Source organism: Bombus flavifrons, chromosome 8 (assembly GCF_040668555.2).
Source record: "Bombus flavifrons isolate JBK064 chromosome 8, iyBomFlav1_principal, whole genome shotgun sequence".
Taxonomy (NCBI): domain Eukaryota; kingdom Metazoa; phylum Arthropoda; class Insecta; order Hymenoptera; family Apidae; genus Bombus; species Bombus flavifrons.
The window spans coordinates 5,208,707-5,229,876 of NC_138449.1; the positions used below are offsets into that span (position 1 = coordinate 5,208,707).

General features: G+C 35.1%; 2 protein-coding genes across 11 annotated transcripts in view; both read right to left on the minus strand.

Moving 5' to 3' along the window:
• Positions 1 to 1,233: 1,233 nt before the first annotated feature.
• On the minus strand, positions 1,234 to 2,699 carry DCTN6-p27 (dynactin subunit 6). Its single transcript, XM_069119394.1, has 5 exons — positions 2,566 to 2,699; positions 2,203 to 2,373; positions 2,000 to 2,127; positions 1,787 to 1,929; positions 1,234 to 1,707 (listed from the first exon to the last, which is right to left on the minus strand). The coding sequence occupies exons 1-5, from the start codon at positions 2,592 to 2,594 to the stop codon at positions 1,606 to 1,608; spliced, it is 573 nt and encodes a 190-aa protein (XP_068975495.1). The 5' UTR covers positions 2,595 to 2,699; the 3' UTR covers positions 1,234 to 1,605.
• Positions 2,700 to 4,581: 1,882 nt separating this feature from the next.
• The window catches only part of LOC138182928 (probable nuclear hormone receptor HR3), a 135,381-nt gene continuing 118,792 nt past the window's right edge, over positions 4,582 to 21,170 (minus strand). For 6 of the 10 annotated variants that reach the window (XM_069119390.1, XM_069119387.1, XM_069119383.1 and 3 more), the window contains 7 exons: positions 19,770 to 19,935; positions 18,047 to 18,273; positions 15,095 to 15,472; positions 13,437 to 13,709; positions 12,399 to 12,623; positions 11,266 to 11,604; positions 4,582 to 8,258 (listed from right to left, as the gene is read on the minus strand). In XM_069119390.1, coding sequence (XP_068975491.1) covers positions 11,345 to 11,604; positions 12,399 to 12,623; positions 13,437 to 13,709; positions 15,095 to 15,472; positions 18,047 to 18,273; positions 19,770 to 19,935 — 1,529 coding nt within the window. In that variant the 3' untranslated portion in view covers positions 4,582 to 8,258; positions 11,266 to 11,344. Of the gene's footprint in view, positions 11,605 to 12,398; positions 12,624 to 13,436; positions 13,710 to 15,094; positions 15,473 to 18,046; positions 18,274 to 19,769; positions 19,936 to 21,170 lie in introns of all 10 variants that reach the window. The other 4 variants (XM_069119392.1, XM_069119391.1, XM_069119385.1 and 1 more) reach the window with 3 other exon arrangements.

A 21,170-nucleotide genomic window follows, 5' to 3' on the forward strand; every position in this document is an offset into this window, starting at 1 on the left:
TTATTTGAATAATATTCAATTTTTATACAAAATTTATTTTACACAGAATTTCGTATAAAACGTTTTTTCACATAAACTAGAAAATTTAATAGTATAATTACTTACCGTAAAATTTTATTAAAAATTGTTAAATGTAACTAAAATAATCCAAACATAACAAAATTTTATGTTATACTGTATAGATAAAATTGAGTAAAAATTGAATATTATTTCTGTTATCGTTCAGAAGCAGTTCAATTGAACTTTATGTAGTATAAACAAAATAAAATGTCGTCTATAGATGATTAATGAGTTAATTCGGACAAAATATGTAGTAACACGACTCGCACATTTGTTGCTTAAATAAGCATCGCATTTGAGAGCCACTGTGGTACGCGGCTAAGCTGACGGAAACGGTAAATGGTTCGCATCCAACCCCCTCGACGAGACGCTAATTCATATTCATAGGTGTAGCGTTTAGTATTGTGCCGCCGCGATTCTCCGGAGAGTTCGCCCGGAGAAGAACGTCGAGAAGGAGAAACATCAAGTTATATTAACTTGTCGCATCGCCGATGCGCACGGACTCACTGATATCGCGAAATTTCGTCCAGGTTCCTAAGCTTCAATGAATAATAAGAAATATATTTTTATTTACAATATTTAGAAATATATTTAATTAATATAATTTAGAAATATATTTAATTAATTGTTGGAGCTTAATAAAGGATGGAAATATTCTCATAAAATGCTCAATTACAAAAATTCCATGTAGATAGAATTATTTATATACATGTATTTTATATAATAAATAAGTAAATTATATAGGTATTTTGTTAATAGAAATAGAACATATTTCATATTTTGCACTTTGTTGTCAAAAAGTGTAAATGTTAAAAACAGTAGAACCGCAAGTTTATTCAAATCCGATACGTAATAGTAAATAATAAATAAATAATATAATTAGAATATAATAAAATTGATAAGTTTTTTTATAAAACAAGTTTTCTCGTCAAATTTGAGAACTGATTTCAAAATAGATGATAGTTCTGCCATCTGTTGGCACAGCAGGAAATTAAATTTGTTACTAGGATATACATATACACCTCACTCTACAATGTACATATAGTCGATTCATTGATTAAAAAGCATAGTGAATATGATATGATACAATAGTACTATTCTTATATCCTAATATGTGACAAGAACACTGAATAGATATAGGTTTTCTATGATGTTACAGTAAACCATAAAATCTTATATAAGAAGCATATTTTATTTAATACTTCAAAGTATTATCAAAATATTCTGTAAGTTCACTTTTAAATATTTGAAAATAAATCTATATTAAAAAATTATTCACAAGATGCTATTATGCATACTATATTCATTTTTGTTTCAAATAACTCATAAGGGCTATATTGTACATCACATGTGAAACTACTCATAACTTATTATACATATAATAATAATACTTTTATAGTGCAGAATGTATAAATACAATTAGAAAACAGAAACGTAATTAAAATACACTGTTGGTTTTTAGAATTAACATTAAATGTATAAATATCTGTTGAATTTTTAAATCATTATATCGCAAATATATTACCTAAGAATGTATATAGTTTGTTATAGCCCCCCTTCATTTTTTGTTGGTTTTACATTAGGTTTACGAATGTGATGGTAAGTTGGTAAAATTTTTAACAAAAATTCTATTTGACTTATTGGAGGCTGAAATAAATAATAAAATTATAAAACAACAAAATATTACCTATAATGTTACATATAACCCCAACCAATAGAAACTCACATATGGTTTATCATGCATTTCTCTACGTTGGCATTCATTACCATAAATTATTGTATTTTCTGGTATTGTGTCTGCCTCTGTCAATGAGCATGACGTTCCTATAATACAACCATTGGTCAGTTCAACCTCACGACCAACATGCGCTATAAATAAAGAATAAATTATAATAAGATGCATCAGAAATAAATAAGTTCCTAATTACAATATAGTAACCTTTGCTTTCTAAAATATTATGATCTCCAACTTTAAATGCTTCACAAGTACAATCAGTTTCAAATACATTATAATTGCCTATTATTTGTACCGGAATTGTTGTTGGTTCGGGAGTATCTGGTGGTAACCTATAATAACATAATTAAATATTTAGTCAAATAATAAGTAAGAAAGAGCAAAGAAATGTTTGAAATTAAAATTACTTATTTGTTATGATCGCCATTTCTTCTATAATGTTCCCTTCACCTATTATAATTGGACCAGCTTCTGCAATGATACTTGCTCTTGGATGAATTATAGTTTTTGGTCCAATAGTGATATCCCCTTTTAAAATACTTTCCTCGCATACTAAAGCTCCTACTGCTATTTTTACGCTATAGAAAAATTATGTTTCTGTTTTATATTTTAGTAACTACACACATAACAGACTTAACCTCAAAAAGATAAAGATGAATATTTTAATTTCAATAGATATATTGAATCCTTTTCAAATTTTTTGTGATAAACGAATAATGAGAAGTTAGTAAAATAAAAGTATCTTAAACTAAATTTATAAATTCTCTCACTTTGTACGACGACTGCCAAATGTATTCATTTTAGCGTCTGTCACTCTATCACCATACTCTTAACACGCCCTCCTTGGTGATTTCGAAGAATTAGTCGTCGCGAATTTCTTGAAGCAGCTTCAACTCACAATTCATATTAACATTAAGAAATATCTATGTGATGTACAAAATATTTAATTCACTTTTCTTCTTCCTTATGAAATATACAGAAAGTTTATTAATAATATCGACGATCTTATTTTATTAAATCTGGTATTAGAACATTGAAAATATTTTGTAGAATAATAGAACAGGTTCGAAAAGGATTCCACATAGTTGTAGAATAATTAAATTGTTATTTAAATTATATAAATAAATGTAGTTACAAGTGTTATTTAAGTAAAATAACACATTTTGAATCCTTTTCTAGGTTTTAATCTTTACATACATACTAATTAAACATTCAGCTAAGAAATGAAACTAATAAATAGGTTGTAAAACCTACAAAAATTAAAATCTACAAAACTGAAGATGTAATAAAATATGAAAAATTATCATAGTACCTATATGATCCATATACATATTTTATTCCATCATCCTTTCATTTTATAATTTATGTTGTAAATGAAAAAAAAACAATAATGTGCACTGGAGTAATGGAGAGAAAGCAGAATCCATAGGAAGATAGAGCGTAATTGGGAACAAGACTACCTTGAAAGGAACCGCGAGAGGAAGTGTTCAAAGGATTAAGAAAGTTAAGGAAGTGGGGTTTAAGGTGAAAAAGGTGAATCGATAGCGCGTGAGCCGCACCACCCTAAAGAACATAACTCTTTCACTCGTTTTTTCTTTTTTTTTAATCGATATTTAATATAACTCTATATTATCCGTCAACTTTTATTTATATATATTATATATATATTTTTATATATTATATATTATAAAATTTAACTCCAAATTGCGATAATAACGTCTAATTGCAACGTGCGTGCGCGTGTACGTGTTGCGCCTTTGTGTGTGTGTGTTTTGCATTAATTTTTTCTTTAATTCTTCTTTTCTCTCTCGCTCTCGCTCTCTCTCTCTCTCTCTCTCTCTCTCGCTTTCTCACTTTCTCTCCTCCATTCGTTTCGTTTTTGTGATCTTTTTGTTTTATTATTTTGTCTCTTAAATCGTACTTCGGTTATCTCCGATGTCTAAGTAATGTAACTGTTTTGTGTACATGTATTTACGCCTGTGTATGCATGTATGTAGGTTCGTATGTGTGTGTGTTTGTTTGTTTGTTTCATGTTATGCAGTACCTGTGTGTTTTGTACGCTGTGTATATATGGGTGGGTTTAGTGGTCGTGGGTGAACGATTACAGGTGGTAATGTATCTTGCACTCGCGCGTACGTGACTGTGTACGTGTTTTTCTTTATCTACAGTTAAACGAATTCTACGCACTTACTCGTTAATCGGCAGAATAATATGCATTTCTTAATTTCGCTACAAGTATATTTAAACCGTCCGAAAACGTGTCAGTCGGCGCACCGTGACGGATTCGCCATCGCTATCGTCGAGCCTTCTTCCTTTTCAATTTGTTTTGTTTCTTGTTCTTCCTCTTTCTTTCATTCTTGCCTTTTTGTATTTTTCTCCTTAACACCCTATAACTTACGTTTAATCTTCATTCTCTTGCTTCCTTCCTCTCCTTATCTTTTCTCACCTTTGTTTTTCTTCCCTCTTTCTTCACAATTCGCTATAACTCTCGCGTCTGCAACGTCTCAATAAGCGATGTCTCGTCTGAGAATGTCACGTTTCCCTCTTCCACTTTCAAACAATCGTCGCTACGTTTCCTTTTACTTTATTATTTCGTTATTTCGTTATACCTCCTTTTTTTGTCTGCACTCGACACGTCGCTCAACTCGGTCGAAGTATACGAAATGATGATTAAAAACCGAATAATCCCTTAAGCAGCGCGTCCTTTCGACAATATAATTAAATAGTGAACGCTGTGAACAATAGAAACGTTAATGTAACATGACGTGAGTTATCCATTTTTTTCCTTTTCTTTTCTTTCTTTTTTTTTATCTTCGCGAATACAAAAAATGCGCTCGATTATTTCGTTCGACGAACGATGATTCGGGCAGTCAGAGCCGCCACTTGAGGGATTAAGCGTCACGCTAAATTACAATAAATTGAAGGGGATTTTGTTACGAGACGCGGACGATACTTTACGGTGAAGAAAACTTATCTATAAACTCTGTTTAAATCTACCAACTACGGTCACGCTACGCGGTCTGCTAAGCTGCGCTAAAAATGTGGGACACTTTATAACTGTAAAGTATCGACGCTCCCGATGCGCTACGAAACTCCAACTTAGCGGCTTAAAAACTCGACTAATTCGACGTTCTCGAGAGCTGGCGTTTGGATTACGCGCAGAAGAAATAATATAGTTGAATAACGGACAGTCAGTCATCGTCATTTGTCTTTATCTGACATCACGACGAACGCGAAGTTTGAAAGATATTTATCAACGATGTTTAAAAAACAGTCAGATATGTAAGTATTCATATTGCGAAGAATTTGGCGAGGAATTTATTCATCTTTCGATCGAATCAGACTTTAAAATATTCAACTAACGAAATATCCTATTATTCATTATATGTTATTCAGTGATTTCGAGTGTTTGTTCTAATAAAAATTCGCGGCTTTTATTTAGAGATTAAGAAGATCAAGACTACAATTTATTCAACTATACAATATCCTCTGCTCAATCGATGACAGTCACAATCTGATGGATTACAGGTGGATCGAATCACGAAGAACGTCGCAACCGCAACTAACTCACGGGGTACACGATCTTGGAGCATAGCTTTTTTTTTATAACGGAGCTACAATTTTTTCGAGCTATAAATAGAAAGTCGAAAATACAGGACCGACATCATTCTCGATTTGAAAAAATCATCGAGTCACCCGATTGTTGTCGCGTTTTCCTTAAAGCGTCTAACGATATTCGCCAACAATAACATCTCATCGACGACCCAACCGTTCCCTTTCTGCGATAGAAACGGCAGGCTCTATATTTAATAATACCTAACTAACGCGCTAATGTGTGTGTCTTTAACCGGAATCGTTGATCGCGTACAAAAAACGGATTTAACAGCGAAGTGAAACGTGCGGCCGCAACAAACGACGTCTCTCGAAAAAGAAAAAACCTATTGGTCGTTGATCGTCATCACATTGATACTGAATCCACGAAGTGTCTCTTCACGATCCATTTACAGTCCATGCGTCGAGCACCGAGCCAACGCGATTTCCGTAATATTTCTCGTTGAGAAGTCCGTGTTTCGCTGATAATTCATATTCGTTCGTGATAGCGGACTTTAAAAGATTTCTTTTGTTTCTTATTTTTAGTCAAAGCAACAAAAGGAATGGAGATTCATGTACGATCCTATTTTTATCACCATTTCTATTATTTTCTTGCCTTTTCTCCTCTTCTTTTTTTTAGAAGATTTAGAAAAATGTTTATTTAACATAAAAATTGAATAGGGGTTTCTATTTGGAGTTTTTAAATGGCGAAGCAGATTTATTTGTTTACACCGTTATTTCGTGTTACTCATGAAATTTATAATTTCTATTTCTGGAAGTTCTATTAAACTTACATACGTGATTATTGTACTGAAGATATTATTACCTTGTTAGCATTTAGTACCAAATACCTAAAGTAGTCTTTGTCTAGCTAGAAATATTTTGAGAAAGAAAGTAGAGTACACGGCACAACAAGCTCAAACAATCTCGAATGGAATTACGCAAATGGCTTGTAATAACCGAATACAACAAAATGTATTATATATACTAAATTTCGTATAATCAGTTGTATAACATTAGTATCCAATTATTAACGAAACTATAATGTGTAACTGATTTTTTTTCATTTCAAATTAAATAGTATAATATTCAAATTCATAGAAATTTAAAGTTCACTAAACAAATCATTTTTATCAAATTTTCTTCAAATATCGAATTTGTTCAAGAGGTTGTTTTAATATTTAAAATTATCGCTCTGAAAATGATCGTATGATTACAACACGATTTAAAGAATGCAAAAAGCAATTGTTCGTTCGGACCTCACGGAAATCGAATTGGCGCGCGCTCGTTCGTGACACGATAGATGACCAGCCAGTATCGTCTGGCCGACGAAAGCGAGGAATGCCGGTAACGGTGCGTAAAAACGCTTCGAGAGGCTTCACCGCGGCGATGGATTATTATTTAGTTAAGAAGTACGTGTTTACGTATAAAGAGATGCGTCATACAGTGCCGTACAGTACCAAAATGTTTATAATGCGCACATAATGTTATCTCGATTAATCTCTATCTACGCGCTCGCGCAGGCATCGTGTATGTAAAAGTGTTCCATTTTAGTCGTATTCTTTTTAGTCTCGCTGCAGGTGTGTGTATATCGTGTGTATGTATCCGTGTGCCTGTGTTTCTCGTACTTTTTTTTTCATTTTTATATCCACGTGTTGCGTCCGTGAGCCGGACAGGCCGGTCCAGGGACAAAAGTTCCATTCTTTTCTTTATTTTATCTTTATATATATATATATGTATATATCGTATATACATATATACATGTATACATATATATACATATATGTCTCTCTAGCACTCCTTTTTTTATATTTTCATTCTCGCGTTTCACCTCTTTTTTTTCTTTTTCTTAAATCTTCTCTTTAAGCACAGGGACCGTCGAATCTTGATCGTGCCGCCGGAATGTGCTCATTTTTCACCCTTTTTAATATGTATATATATTTATGGTATATATATGCGTGTGTGTTTATACATATATAGAGTCTAAAGTAGCTCAGAGGGAACTATGCGAACCACTAACGCGGGAGTTGAACAGCGTGGCCAGTTAGACATCGCGTCGACGTTTTCCCTTATTTCAATTTTCGTTCATACATTCCATTTCCTTCGTTCGTTTCATCTATTTTGTTTTATATAGCGTTGACATCTCCTCGTAACATCGATGCGATCTCCAGCTGAACACAACGCCGATACCCTTCGTCGACGCTATTTCGTTCGGGTAATTCTTTGCTTTTGCACCGTTTGCGTTTATTTAAATGTATTCAGTTTCTATGTCGCGAGCGACGACCCGACCAACATTCTTTAGTACACGCCAGTCCCCCGTAATATAGATATATGTATATATTGTTATATATGTCGTCCGTGGACCGTCCTGGCGGGGCCCTTAATTAACCACTTTTTTTACTTTATTTTAATTAATACAATATATATACTTCTTTATGTATGTATCATCATAACAACCGATATTTCTCAGTTCTCTCTCTCGTTAATTCTATTATCACGCAGCTATCTTTCTCACACGCTTCTTTCTCTCGTTCTCTGTTACTGCAATTCTTAATTTTCTTTTTAAATTCCTTCTCGTCTCCGGCTCTCTTTCTCTTTCATTCGCTCCATTCGCACGTATTTTTCGTCTTGCTCTCTCCCACACGCACGTAATCGTAACACACTCTTCCTGTCACAAACTCGCACGCTTCGTACACTTTCTCTCGCTATATATAATATATTTTATATCTGTGTGTATATATATATGTATGTATATATATATATACTTCTATATATCTTTCATATATACTTTATGTTGCTTTTTATGTATACTTTATATATAACAATGTTATGTTTATTTAAGGCCCAATACGTTCATTACGAAGGAAATAATCTGCAACAGAAAGGAGACGAATATACGGTTAAACGCTTGTACCTTTTTGCTCCCTGTCGTAAGCACCGCGAGTATAGAACTATTCAGTCGATAAAGACGGGTCCAAGTGTTTCTTTTTTTTATTTCATGAATGTGTGTGTGTGTGTGTGTGTGTTTTCTTGTCCTTTTTCCCTTTTCGTGGCGCCAGCTTCCGATGCGGCGACTCCTACCTATCGAGGCTAAAAGAACGCAAGTAGATGCGTCCCGCCATGGTCAGACCAAGCGGGACGAACCTTACCTCCGCTCGATTTTTTACAAGATATTTTTTATGGCTTTGAATGATTAATATTCTCTATCCAAATTGAATTAGTTATTTCAAGTCATTGGAGTTTCTCCTCTTTTAAGGACAGAAAACATACATCTGGAAGAAATTTTGAAATAAAGTGTAATTTGTGAAAACAAATGGTCTATTCATTTTGGACGAAGAATTTTAACAATTGAATTTCTTTTCCTAACATTTTTATCGCAGTGTCTAATTCCATTCGCAATAATTACATAATTGATTAAAATTTAAAAAGTACAATACTAATACAATAATATAGTATTATTAATTAATTAATTTCGTTTAAAATTTATTTCTTCTTTTCGTAAAAATTATTGAAATCTGTTCTGAATGTTGTTTTTTTGCTGTCATCTATTCGTTCTGATTGCCTCGACACGCCCGTTTCCCTACGCTTTCCATTCACGCTGTTCCTCCTACGATCCTGAGTTCGTTTTTGCATGCCATCGTGTCCCGACTCAATGCTCCCTAGGAAGAATCACTGTAGATCAGAAACAAGTAACTTTCGACTCGCGCGCTGAGAAAGCTCGAATTCCGTGATTGATTTGGCGATCTCTAGAAGCCTACCGGGTTTTCAGAAACCCTTTGCAAACACCGGAAGAAACAAACTAAAAGATACGGAAGATCATTTCAATCATCTCACGCGATTAATTTATACAATATGTACAAACGCAGAGGACGCAATGTTAGCGTCGTGGTTATCGTTATACGCATCATATTCGTTTCGATTTTAGAATGAACCTACGATGAAGAGTAATTAAATTAGTCCTGAACGCGAACGAAACGCGTGACGAAAACGATTCTTATATTTATATCATAATTACAAACTTTCATAGGTTAGAAAAAGCACATCACGTAACGATTAAGTCGCTTATAATACTTTATTATTTCTTACAAAATCGTCCCAGGATGAGACATTTGAACGTGTATAATTCAAAATTCGTTTGCTTTACACAATAACCTGTCGATTTATATAATAACAGCTAAAAAAAAAAAAATAAAGAAAAAAGTAACGTTTAACGCTCTATGTGAGCACATGACAAGCTGAGAATAAGTTAGTTAGCGTCGCGGGTTATAACTTCGAGAGGAACCCAGAACGCGTGCTCAAAGAGACGCGTAAAAAAACCCGGTAGACTCTGTACGTCCGTGTTGTCGTTTTACCTGGTCGAACGCTCGGTTTTCGTCGCGAACCCTGTATTTTTTTTCAGAAACACCAAGGTAACTTTCACTTAACAAGTACGATTAATTAATGTTTGCGGAGGAGATACAAAAAAGGAGAAACATCGAAACAGATAAAAGGAAAAAAGAAAGGAAGAAGAGGGCTTAGCGCGAATTATTCTACGGCAGTTTATACACGTCGAAAAAGGAAAAAACAAAACGAGAGCTTTTAAAAAACGAAATGAGGGGAAGATGATAAAAATAAAATAAAAAGAAATGTTAATAAACATAATAATAATAATGGTAGTAATAGTAACAGTAACAGTAATAATAATAGTTATAATTATAATATAATAATAATAATCGTAAATGATACTACGCAGTTTCTGACCAAAAAAATACAAGTTACGTGTCCGTTTTCTTTTCTCCCTCTTTCTCTCCTTCTCCTTATTTATAACGACGAATAAAAGTATAGAAAATTAACGAAGAAACTTACAATGACCGCAAGCTAACCGCAGTTACTTGTTTCCCGCTCGAAATCGCCGACTTTTTAAAGCCAGGCCACGCTTTGCATGTAAAATTCAAGATCCGAAGCATAACGAGCTGTAAACGAACTTGGTTGTTTGGGCAATCGTGAAATCGGGTTGCGCAGGTCTTACAGATAAGATTAAAGATATTCTATTATCTCGGTTACGAAATGGTCATGCTCTATCATCGTTATACATTTTCGTCAATAGGAACGAGACCAAAAAGGAGAATTTATGTACAAAGCTGTATGTGGCCTAACAACCACTTGTTCGACTTCGAATCGCAATTCGCTCGTGTCTACGACTCGATTCGAGGATCTTAACTCTCATTGGTTGAATCGGAGGGCTTGAAAGAAGATCGTGCAAGTCACGAGCGAAAATAAATCTTTTTATAACATAAATCCTTTTGTACTTAAGCACACAACGATGTCTCTGGTCGCTTGATTAAATTACAAAGGCTCTACACGAGCGGGAATTAAATATAATGAACTTTTTCATAAATTAAATCTATCTATATAACACTATCCATTTCCTTATTTATTTAAGCATTCTCATTTAAAGCTATGAAAGCAAACGCGAGTACATAGTATGATTAAAGAAGGAAGAAAAAAGAAAAGAAAAAGAAGAAGAAAAGATAACTATTTTCTTCGTAATATCCAGTAGACTCAAATCATATGCGAAAACTTGTGTCCTGCTTTTGAACGAACGACTTGTAAGAATTAAAGTACGTATCAAGTATGGAAAAGAAGAACGACAACTGACGGTATCTCATTACTCGCACTAAGTTCTTTTAACCCTTCGACTCTTCGCGTGAGCGCTCGTCCTCCAAAAAGAACGAGCCTCCGGGCGGTTATCAGAGCGACACTTCCTAGGTAGCTTCAATGCCCAACCTCGCAGTAACGTCGTCGTTGATACGCGGTTGCCCACTTCGTCGTGTCCTCCCCAAAAATGTTATTCGTTTCTTTTTCTCTGTGTTCATTCATTTCCGGACGGTGAAACTCACCTTGACAGAGCAAGGCCCGGCGCTACTCGCGTACCGCTTTGTTCGTCAACGTCGGGACGCCCTGCGCCGCGTCGATCGTTCAGCTGTCGACGCTGAAAAGCTCTTTGTGAAGGGCCGGGAACTCGAGATGCGGCTGCGACCGTTTGAACTTAGCCAGAGCGTCCATGTGCAACAGAGAAATCTCCCGGAGCTGTGGGATTTTCGCGAGGATCGCGTCGCACACCGTCACGTCGCCCTTTATGGGCGACACGTGGTTACGATCCAGCTCCGACCTGAGCGCCCTGATCACCGCCTGTGACAGTCTCGTGATTTCCGCGAGCCCTTTCAGTCCCGGCCGATCTGAAATTATTTTTGGACCTGTTTATTTCTGGCCATTCCGACCCTCGCCTCCGCGGGGATGTTTAGCGGGATTCAATTCCTTTCGTGGAGGTTGTCGGCTGTTGAGAAGGAGTAGCATGCAGGAACGGTTATTGGGAAGACGGAAGGGAGAGAGGAACGAGATACTTCCGTCGAACGAGTATTTATAAGCGGCGATTAATTTTGTGGAGGAGCGTCGTGACGAAATGGGACGAATTAAGCGGCCTGGGGATAATTGGGGGGTCGAGTTCCTGGATAATTTTGGAGAATGAATCAGGGACAAAGGGACGAGAGGAACTTGATATCGTGGCATTTATAGTGCCATGTATGTGCTTTAAATAGGTAGCAACTTGTTTAATCGCTTCAATTAATGGCATTATTTTTAGTTTGTATCTTTCTTAAGTCGAATTTAGATTTTACTGTAGAACTCTGACGCTAACTAGTTAAGAGAATTTTAATACCATCCACTCTGTAGCTACTGAATCGATTACCGTTAAAAGTACTTGGCTAGGAAGCTAATCCTTTTGACTCCAAGAAGCAAAAGATATCAAAGGTTATAATTGCATTTATTCTGCTTAATGAGGTGCTACTGCTGTTCTTCGTGTTTTTTCTTTCATGTAAAATAATTCTATGATATATTGCATTGCTAGATGAATAAGTAACTATAACAATACCTTCAATTAGTAACGAGTGATAATATTTTTTTAGCGTTATGTGATTGAAAGGAGAAGAAATGCATTCTAAAGTAATAATATAGGGTTGAGAACTTCACTAACCGGGACTAAGAAGAACCGCTGCACTGTAAAGCGCCAGCTCTGTTTCCGTAAGCTTCAATTCGGCAATACTCCTGGCTAACTCAAACACGCAAGAAACAAGTTTCATTTCCGCCGTGTCCGTCGTGTAAAACGCATCCTGTGGTAACATGGTGTCACCGTAGAGGACACAGTTCTGCTGGAGATCGAGGTACCTGCTCATACGTAGCACAGCCAACTCGAAGGAACCTGGAAACGTCATGAGCAGTAGTTAGTTAATTGAGAAAATTAACATACATAAATGTATTCAACTAAACGTATATAAGACAATGTTTATAAAATATTCTGATAACAGTATTTAATTAAATTTTTTTATTAGAATAATGACAAATATTTTCTTATAATATATATACAGCTTACAAGTAGTTAATGAGTATTTTACAAGTATTTAATAATAACTCTTTACAAAATTTATTTTTATGTCAAAATATAAATTTTACGGTTAATTATAAGTTTTTAAATAATTGATTATACAATAATTTAAATTTATTATGTGTTGAATTAACAGCTAACCTTTAAATAGTGTTTATCTTTAACAAGGTAATCTTTCAATAAGATAAATTTTACTTCATAGAGTCTTAACTTTCTTATTAAAAATTTATAAGGTTAATATTGACACAGTTAGCATCTATTGAATTTCATTACCTCTTCTCCGATGTTCCTCGATATATTCAAGTTTTATTTATCTAGTGCTATTCTATTTATAGTAATTTAAGCAACTTTAAAAATTGAAACTTTAGTTAGCACTAGTGAATGATTGCGTGCGTGGGATTAGACTTTTATCTTACACGCCCGTTACGGTTTTTCTTTCTTCCAAGATAAGGCGTGGGACTACGCCAGTATTTATTTAACTCGAGCAATATTTACATCGTTCTATATACCATTTTATGATTCACAATTGAATAAAATCCGCCGCAATTTATTACTGTAACTCTAAACTGCTACTTTCTATTTCTCTATTCTAATATAATCTGATTACGAATATAAATTCAAATTACTCACCAGCTTTTAGTAGAACAATCTGGTCGTCCTGCGAGAGCTTCATGAATCCAGGAACCATCTTGGCGAACTCGATGATCTGCTGGATAACGGTGGTTAGTTTTTGGGCACACTCAAGCCAAAGCTGCTCGTGCGCCATGTTCTTGTAGTAGATCAATCTGGAGAGGTCGTGCGGCTTCCGGAAAGACTCCTGGATCTGTTCCGTCGACAGCAGACACGTTCTTGCGTGTGCATCCGCTATCGTTTTTGAGAGCAACTCGCTGATCTGTGCCGGATCTACGAAAGTCCATCAGGATGTCGGGTTGAAATCTCACTCTTCAACGATTATATTAATAAAAATATCAAGAAAATAAATATGTAACAGTTTCATTCTACTTATTAAAACGACTATACGTTAAGAGATATTACATAGAAAGAAAAATTGTAAATTTTCCAACACGTGTTGCATGAATCATTAACAAATATAACACAGAGAGAAATATTGTAAATTTTTGAATACGTATAGCATGAATCAAATATGTATATGTATAAGCGATAGATGGTTAAAAAATAAAAACACTGCGGTTAGTCTTTGCTATTTATGCATTTGTTGCTGTCTTTCACATGTTAGAATGCAACGATTCGATATGGGAGAGCACGTTTTTCAGGTTAAGTTCACGTAAGGCAATATGGACCAGCGAAATCTATGGTCGAGTTCGTTGTAGATCTCCATAATTACAGTACTTTCAAACTACATTATCGCTACAGTTACCAGAGCCATTTCACTTCAGCTTTCAAGACAGAGAACTTTAAACGACCTCCCCTTGCTTCGAAGAATCGCCACGGTGAAATTCAAACCCTTTCATTCAATTCCTCCCCTCAACAATTTAAATTACCTACTCTCAGCCACTCAACTCTTACACTGTTGTCTATAACTTTGGGAACACTAATCAAATACATCTTGTTACTTCTTCGAGTAAGTTTCCAATGTAACTTGTAGATTAAATAGGATAAATATTTGACGTACTCGAGTTATTAAAAAAATCAAATTTTCTATTACAGCTGTTAAATAACTAAACGATCAATGTATTTGCTTTCGACATAGCTGATCACAAATTTTAATGATTATTTCTCCACCGAAAAAACACCAGGAAAGGTAACGCGTTTCTATTACTAATAATTAATACAGAGAAATTTTTTCATAATTTTCAATACATTTCAATAGTTCAAAAATAAGTCCCGAGTAGTTTATACAACGGAATAATATATTTGTATATACAAGTACCGCTCTTAAAAATATATTATATAAATACCATATGTGAAGCTTATTACACAGCTATAAAAATTAAATTCCACATAAATCTATGCTTAATTCCTAACAATACCCATTTACATTTTCTATACTGAAATTCACTCCGCTATATAAACTCATCCTTTCCGTATATTCATCAATTTTCTCGCCTCAAACCTACACCCTCTTCTCTAAACACAGAAAAACGTACTCTCCTGTCGGCGACAACAAGAAAAAGAAACACGAGAACTATCGATCGATTCAATTGACGACGCAAAACAGAAAAAAGAGAATACAAGAATGAAAACGTAAAATAGAAGGAAAAATAAAACGCGAACGAAAGAAAAAGCGCGACGCATGCCCATGCAAAGGGACACAAACGTAACCTCACATCTCGCATGGGACATACTGGGCAGACTCGGCACTTCGTCGTCCTCGGATGGATTGCTGACCCTCTGTTGCTGACTGCTCAGAAAGGTCGTCGAGTCGACCATCGTGTACGAGCCGTGGCCCAAGCTGGCCAGTTCGACGGTGGTCTCTTGCTTCACAGCAACGATCCCACCCCCGCTTAGGGAACCGGCACCACCACCGCCACCGGCAGCCGCACCACCGCCGGTGCCAGAACCGCTCCCTCCACCACCCGAGCCACCACCACCGGATCCACCACCGTTACCACCGCCACCACCGCCTCCACCGCCTCCGCCGCCGCTACTACCTCCACCACTACCCCCCGTGCTGCTTCCGGTCGTCGAGGCAGACAGCGACTTCCCTGGTACGCGAAAAGTCAAAGTTCATTCGGTCTCTGTACCTCGCTTGCTTATTTCTTTCTCCCTACTACTACTTCTCTTTCTCCTTTATTTCTCTCTTTCCGTCTGTTACTCTTATTTTTCCTGTTACGTTCTATTTTTTTTCTTTGCGACTCTTTCCTTCTCTTTTTTTTCTTGCTTTTCCCCCAATGACAAGAGAAATTACGCTACTCAAGGGTTAAGTATAGCAAGTCCTCGAGTTCTGAATCGAATAGAAATTGAGATGAGGTTTGTTAGCTTGTCGAGATGAGACGAGATTCGGTAGAGGATGTTTAGGATGGAACGGACGGCGAAGACCTTTCAAGGATGGAATGCGGTTGCGATCGATCCTGCTTTTTTTGGATGGTAGGTAGGGAATTTGGAGATTGTCGCTTCCTGACTATGTGTTAGTGAATGTATCTATAGTAGAACCTCGATTATCAGAACATCAATTGGGAAATTGTAAGGGTGGTACCTTGTAAAATTAGAAAAAATATATACAAGAGTAAGAAATGAATAAGAAGGTTTGGTTCTATTTAATTATTCATTTTATTCAGAGAAATTATATTATTCAAATAGCGTGTGTTATTATTAGTTCGAATAATCAAGATTGGGAAAGTTAACAGTGAAATATAAAAGAATTTGTTATTAACACTAGATTTACTAATCTTTAATATATGTCTAAACATGTAATACACGTTACAAAAATAAATAGATATACAATAGCTACAAAAAGTATTTGCACGCTATTATATTTAATTGCTATAGCATACTAATTAATTAAGTCAAAATATATGAAATTTCGTATCACAAACTAGTACTTTTATACGACTAAAAAAGGATACTATGAAAATGATATGTATATAGAATCTGATAAAAAGAGCGTTTTGTTAAAAGAAAACGTAAGTGTGCAAATACTTTTTATAGTCACTGTATGTAATCATGTTTCCGTCTCAATAGAAGTAAACATTAATATCATCAAAAACTCATTTTGGCTGGCTTGATAATTCCAGTGGAATTACCAATTAAAGGGGATATTATATTGTACAAAATGACGAGGTACATGCGTTTATGGGAATAACTTTTTAAACATTTACAAAGATGTTACATTTTGTTGCAACATCATTGCGCTTTTCAAACGGCAAATCAATCGTATCTTTATGACTGTAGCGTTACTTCGTAGCCACCAATATCAATATTATTCACCGAATGCATCGTGCAGTCAACTGGCAGTGATAAACATAGTAATTGTATCAGCCGCGTGCTACTGAAAGAGACCAGTACTACTTGGCGTTGCTTGTTCATCGATTGACATCTTGTTACCTCTCTTTCGTTAACAATAAACTTCAATGGAACTATAAACTCCCGGCTTGGCTCGGATTCAGCTATGTCTGCTACTCGGCCAGATTCACGTTGCATTCAATCAAAATTGAAAATATACATCGCGAGAGATTCGTAGACTGCTGTACATTATATCGTAATTCTGGGAATAAATTATCGCAATGTTTAAGCAACTTTATAGATCTTTCATCTAAACATGTAAAACTAGTGGGTTGTTTTTCGTGAATTTGAGGACTTGGAATGGAAGAAGGCGTTATTCATATTTAAAGGTCAACTATCAAATTTTTATATTTAATAAACTAGACTAGTTGAAAAATTTTGTTATCCTGAATAAATTTGACTGGCTTTTTGAACAGTTTTGAAAATAAAATTGTATCGAATCGTAAACAATAAACGGCGTTTCGTTTCGCTGTACGTTCGAATGTAACCAAAGCAGAGGGGAACTTCTATTGAAACGGACAGATTGAAAACAAGCAGAAAGCAGGACTTCGACCAACGATAATATAAGAAATTCAAACATCAAGTGTTGTAACTTTGTTTCTGACCAATTATCAACAGAGCGTAAACTTTTTTGCGAATAATATGTAAAAAATACAAAATCTACAAAGTAAAGTATATTCCTTTTTAAATTATCTTTATAAAAATATGAATTTGCATAAATATCCGCTATTTAATCATTAATCACAGGATGATCTTTACTTCGATAAATATTTGGTCGCCCAGAAAGTTCGTCCCGATTTACATTTCGACTCGATATACATTTATTATATTATATAGGTGCTATTTTGTTCCACAACCTTTTTGCATCTTTCACGCAACTTGAATAATCCATCTTTCCAGAAGCTCTCAGATTTTTTGGCGAAAAACTTTTCAATATGATCTTTCAGATAGACCAAATTTCTTAAAAATAGAAACGAACTTTCCGGGCGACCCAATATAAGCATTTCAAATCTCTCAGTAGTTTAAACACAAGATATAACACTAGACATCTCAATTTCTTACATAATATTAAACTTGGATTTACATTAACTTACAATTTCACCCTTTCAAAAAGTACATTATTAAATAAACCTTCATACGTTAAACCAAGCTTTTTTCACTGTTTATCGTAGAGATAATGAAAAAGAGACAGATTAGAAGCGACCCCAACGTTTGTTTTCGTTTTTTTCGAAAAAAAGATGGACTAGATTGAAAGGATTTTAGAGGAGAGTACTCACCGGTGGTGACCACGCTGGGAAGTACCCCAGTCGCGGTGACAGCGGAGGGCGTATCAGGGGCGACAGTGTCCGCGACCTGCGTCTGCGTCGGTCGTGGATCGTAGGTCGTCGTGCTGTCGACGTAGTCGGCGCTAAGCTCGTAGTTCGTCATCGCTTGATGATTGTAATAACCCGACCCACCCGTGCCGGGGCCGGGAGAAGCGTATTCACTACCGCCATACGTGTACCTGCGACAGCAAATCGAAACGAGGATGAGAACGTGCACTTCCTCTCTGATCAAAAGCTTCGAGATTGATATGCTGAAGTGTCGTTTCGTTGTAGACCTTTATGCGGAATAAAATTCCGATACTATACATTTTTATTTTCACTTTTACTTTCAATTTATTTCATGATTTTTAAGGAGAATAAATGTAATGTATTATTTCTGTTTTATATCTTTAAAAAAGAGCGAAATGAGACAGATATGCGTACATGATGAAAAAATCATATTATATAGTATTTATTTGAGCCTAGAATATTACTAGTATAATAAGCATACTGTATAACCTCGTTGAAAGATACGAGGATGCTTGCTCAGTTGTAATGTACATTTCGATAAATTATGAAACTATTAACAAGTCTTCTGTATTTTGTTTTTGTTAACATTAGAGTGCATATGTAATAAATAATTCACTAGATATCGTGTCTAGAATGCGAAATAATAATTCTATCATTAAAATTAATAAATGTTCTCATACTTTTGAATAAGTCTGTATATTTGACGATTAAATTACGATTATGTTGTGTTCGTGATACGCGTATAAAATTAAGCCTGATTGGTATTGACTAATGTGCTTGGATTGCATAAAAAGGAGTCCCGGTGTTAGGTAATCATGTGTATGTTTTGCGATGTAATTGTGTTATTGTATGTTTATGGAATCTATCATTGCGCATATCTATGTATCACGCTAATTGTTGAAAGATAATTGTTCAATTAGCGGTATGTATCTTTTGTTTAATTGAATACACTGATCGATATATCTGATTTGGAAACGCAGCTGATGTTTTGAATTTACTTATCTTATCTGCTTTTTTTATACTGACATGACAGGAAAGAAAAATTTGCACCAACAATACAAAACAGAACTTCTTTGAGACTACAGCATTATTAGAAGCTGTGAAGTTGAAGTTACGTCTGATTAGTTTAGTTATGTTATGTCTGATGTCACTTATTATTAGTCACATAAATAGATCAATCGTATCATATTTTTCGCTTTACGTTTTGCGTTTTCTTTTTGTCATCTAAATATCTCACAGTTTAATTAACATGCGATCGACTCTTTGTTATCTGGCGCAATGTTATATTAGAAGTTCAATATTATCTTAGTATGACTAACGTATCAAATGAAGCTTGAATCAACAATGTATGTGAAATGTAATGTTTTCAGAGAAATACGAGTATAATATCCATAAAATTCTAATTAATTTCCTTGTAGACTATATTACAGCTCTTGTACACCTATAACACTGCTATTATTAATTTCGATAGGTAGTTCAGAATAATCAGAGCACTAGTATTTTCATTAACCTTCTGAAGCTTCCAATATATACCATATAATATGTAGATACATTATAAGACTCAATCAATAAAATGACAAGGTGAATTTACATTTATTTCTTACAATCATTAATGATATTTCACGATCATTTACATCTGACGTGAAATTACTTTAGACTAACTTACCCGCCATTGAAAGGGTGATGCTGATCCGAACTGCTTGGGGTCTGATGTTCAAACACACTGCTATCGGGCGCTGTCTCAGAGGCCGCTCTCATTTGTGCCTTGTGGAACCTAACTTCGTCCTCGACCTTCTCTCTTTGCTTCTTCGACATGCGCCCGAATTTAACGGCTGCAACATGAATCATATCACTTCGTTGCAGTATCTTTCGACGTTTACCGCAAAATCTAAATTTAAACTTGTCCTCTATCAAACTCATATAACAACTAGTTAGCAAGAGAATCGTTAAATTTTTAGTGTTTTATTCTTAATTAAATAGTTGATGTCCTCAATTAACTACCAAAAATCAAAAGGCGCAGGGAAGAAATGATACAAGTGATGATATCCTTAGTTTGGAAAACTGGCTAAACTTAAATTTCAATGCCCTACGATTAAAGTTTTGTGTACGAGAGCAAATTAAGATTTCCAATAATTTTTTAATAAATGTGGAATTTAGAAAGCATTTAACTGTCATATTTTAGGTAGATTGTGTAGTACATAAAATTGCAAAAATATAGATACATAAGTAATATTCAAGTATAATGTTATAAAGAAAAATAAATAAATAAAAATGCCTTTCAAACATTACGGCTCATTATTAAATTCATAAATACTTGGAAAATATCAACAGTCCCTTGATAACTACAAAGCTTATCTTATATTTAAAAAAAAACGCGCTTCTATCACTATTCCACCGATCCTAATTCCAGGCTGTAACTTCTTTCCCTCATTACAAATCTGTAATCAGTAATTTCTCTTCAAAAACGTCATACCAAAGTTAAACATATATTACATCAACGAAAATTACCAATTTTGGATCGATGATCTTCTTCTTAAGTATTGTATGTATTTCGATCGCTGTATACATATGTATCTCGTGGTGTGACTCGATCATTGTACACGGGTTAATTGACTAGTCTCGATTCGATCAAACTTCGGAAGAAACGACTTTAATAAAGATCAAAGATCGACGAAGCACATATATACATATATATAATCCTGTTTATAAAGTGGTCGCTGAACAACGCTACAAAGAAACGTTCTGATTCGAAGAACGCGGAAGTTCTTTGCATCTCTCGGACTTCTTCGTCGTTATCGCCGGCTCAGATGCACCCACCCATCCCAGTGACGTCACTGCACCACGAACACTATGACAGAAGAGCGCGCGCGATACGCTACGTCACGTGAAGCGTTCAACAACCGCTAGAACCTGAATCGTTCGTCTTCCTTTTTCTTCCGTGTTCTCCAGTTTCTCAAGTTCATTCGCGAGTTCAGACGAGACGCGCCTCTTTTCAAACGAGCTATTGTTGCGGCGGCTTCTGATTGCTTCGAAAATTGATCTTCCTTCCGGCGAAATTTGAATCCGT

Excerpts from the sequence above, each read along its gene's own strand:
- DCTN6-p27 (XM_069119394.1), bottom strand. The coding sequence starts at position 2,594 with ATGAATACATTTGGCAGTCGTCGTACAAA. Across the intron at positions 2,128-2,202 it reads ATGGCGATCATAACAAATAA|GTTACCACCAGATACTCCCG; the intron begins GTAATTTTAATT and ends ATGTTATTATAG. Across the intron at positions 1,708-1,786 it reads AAATGCATGATAAACCATAT|CCTCCAATAAGTCAAATAGA; the intron begins GTGAGTTTCTAT and ends TATTTATTTCAG.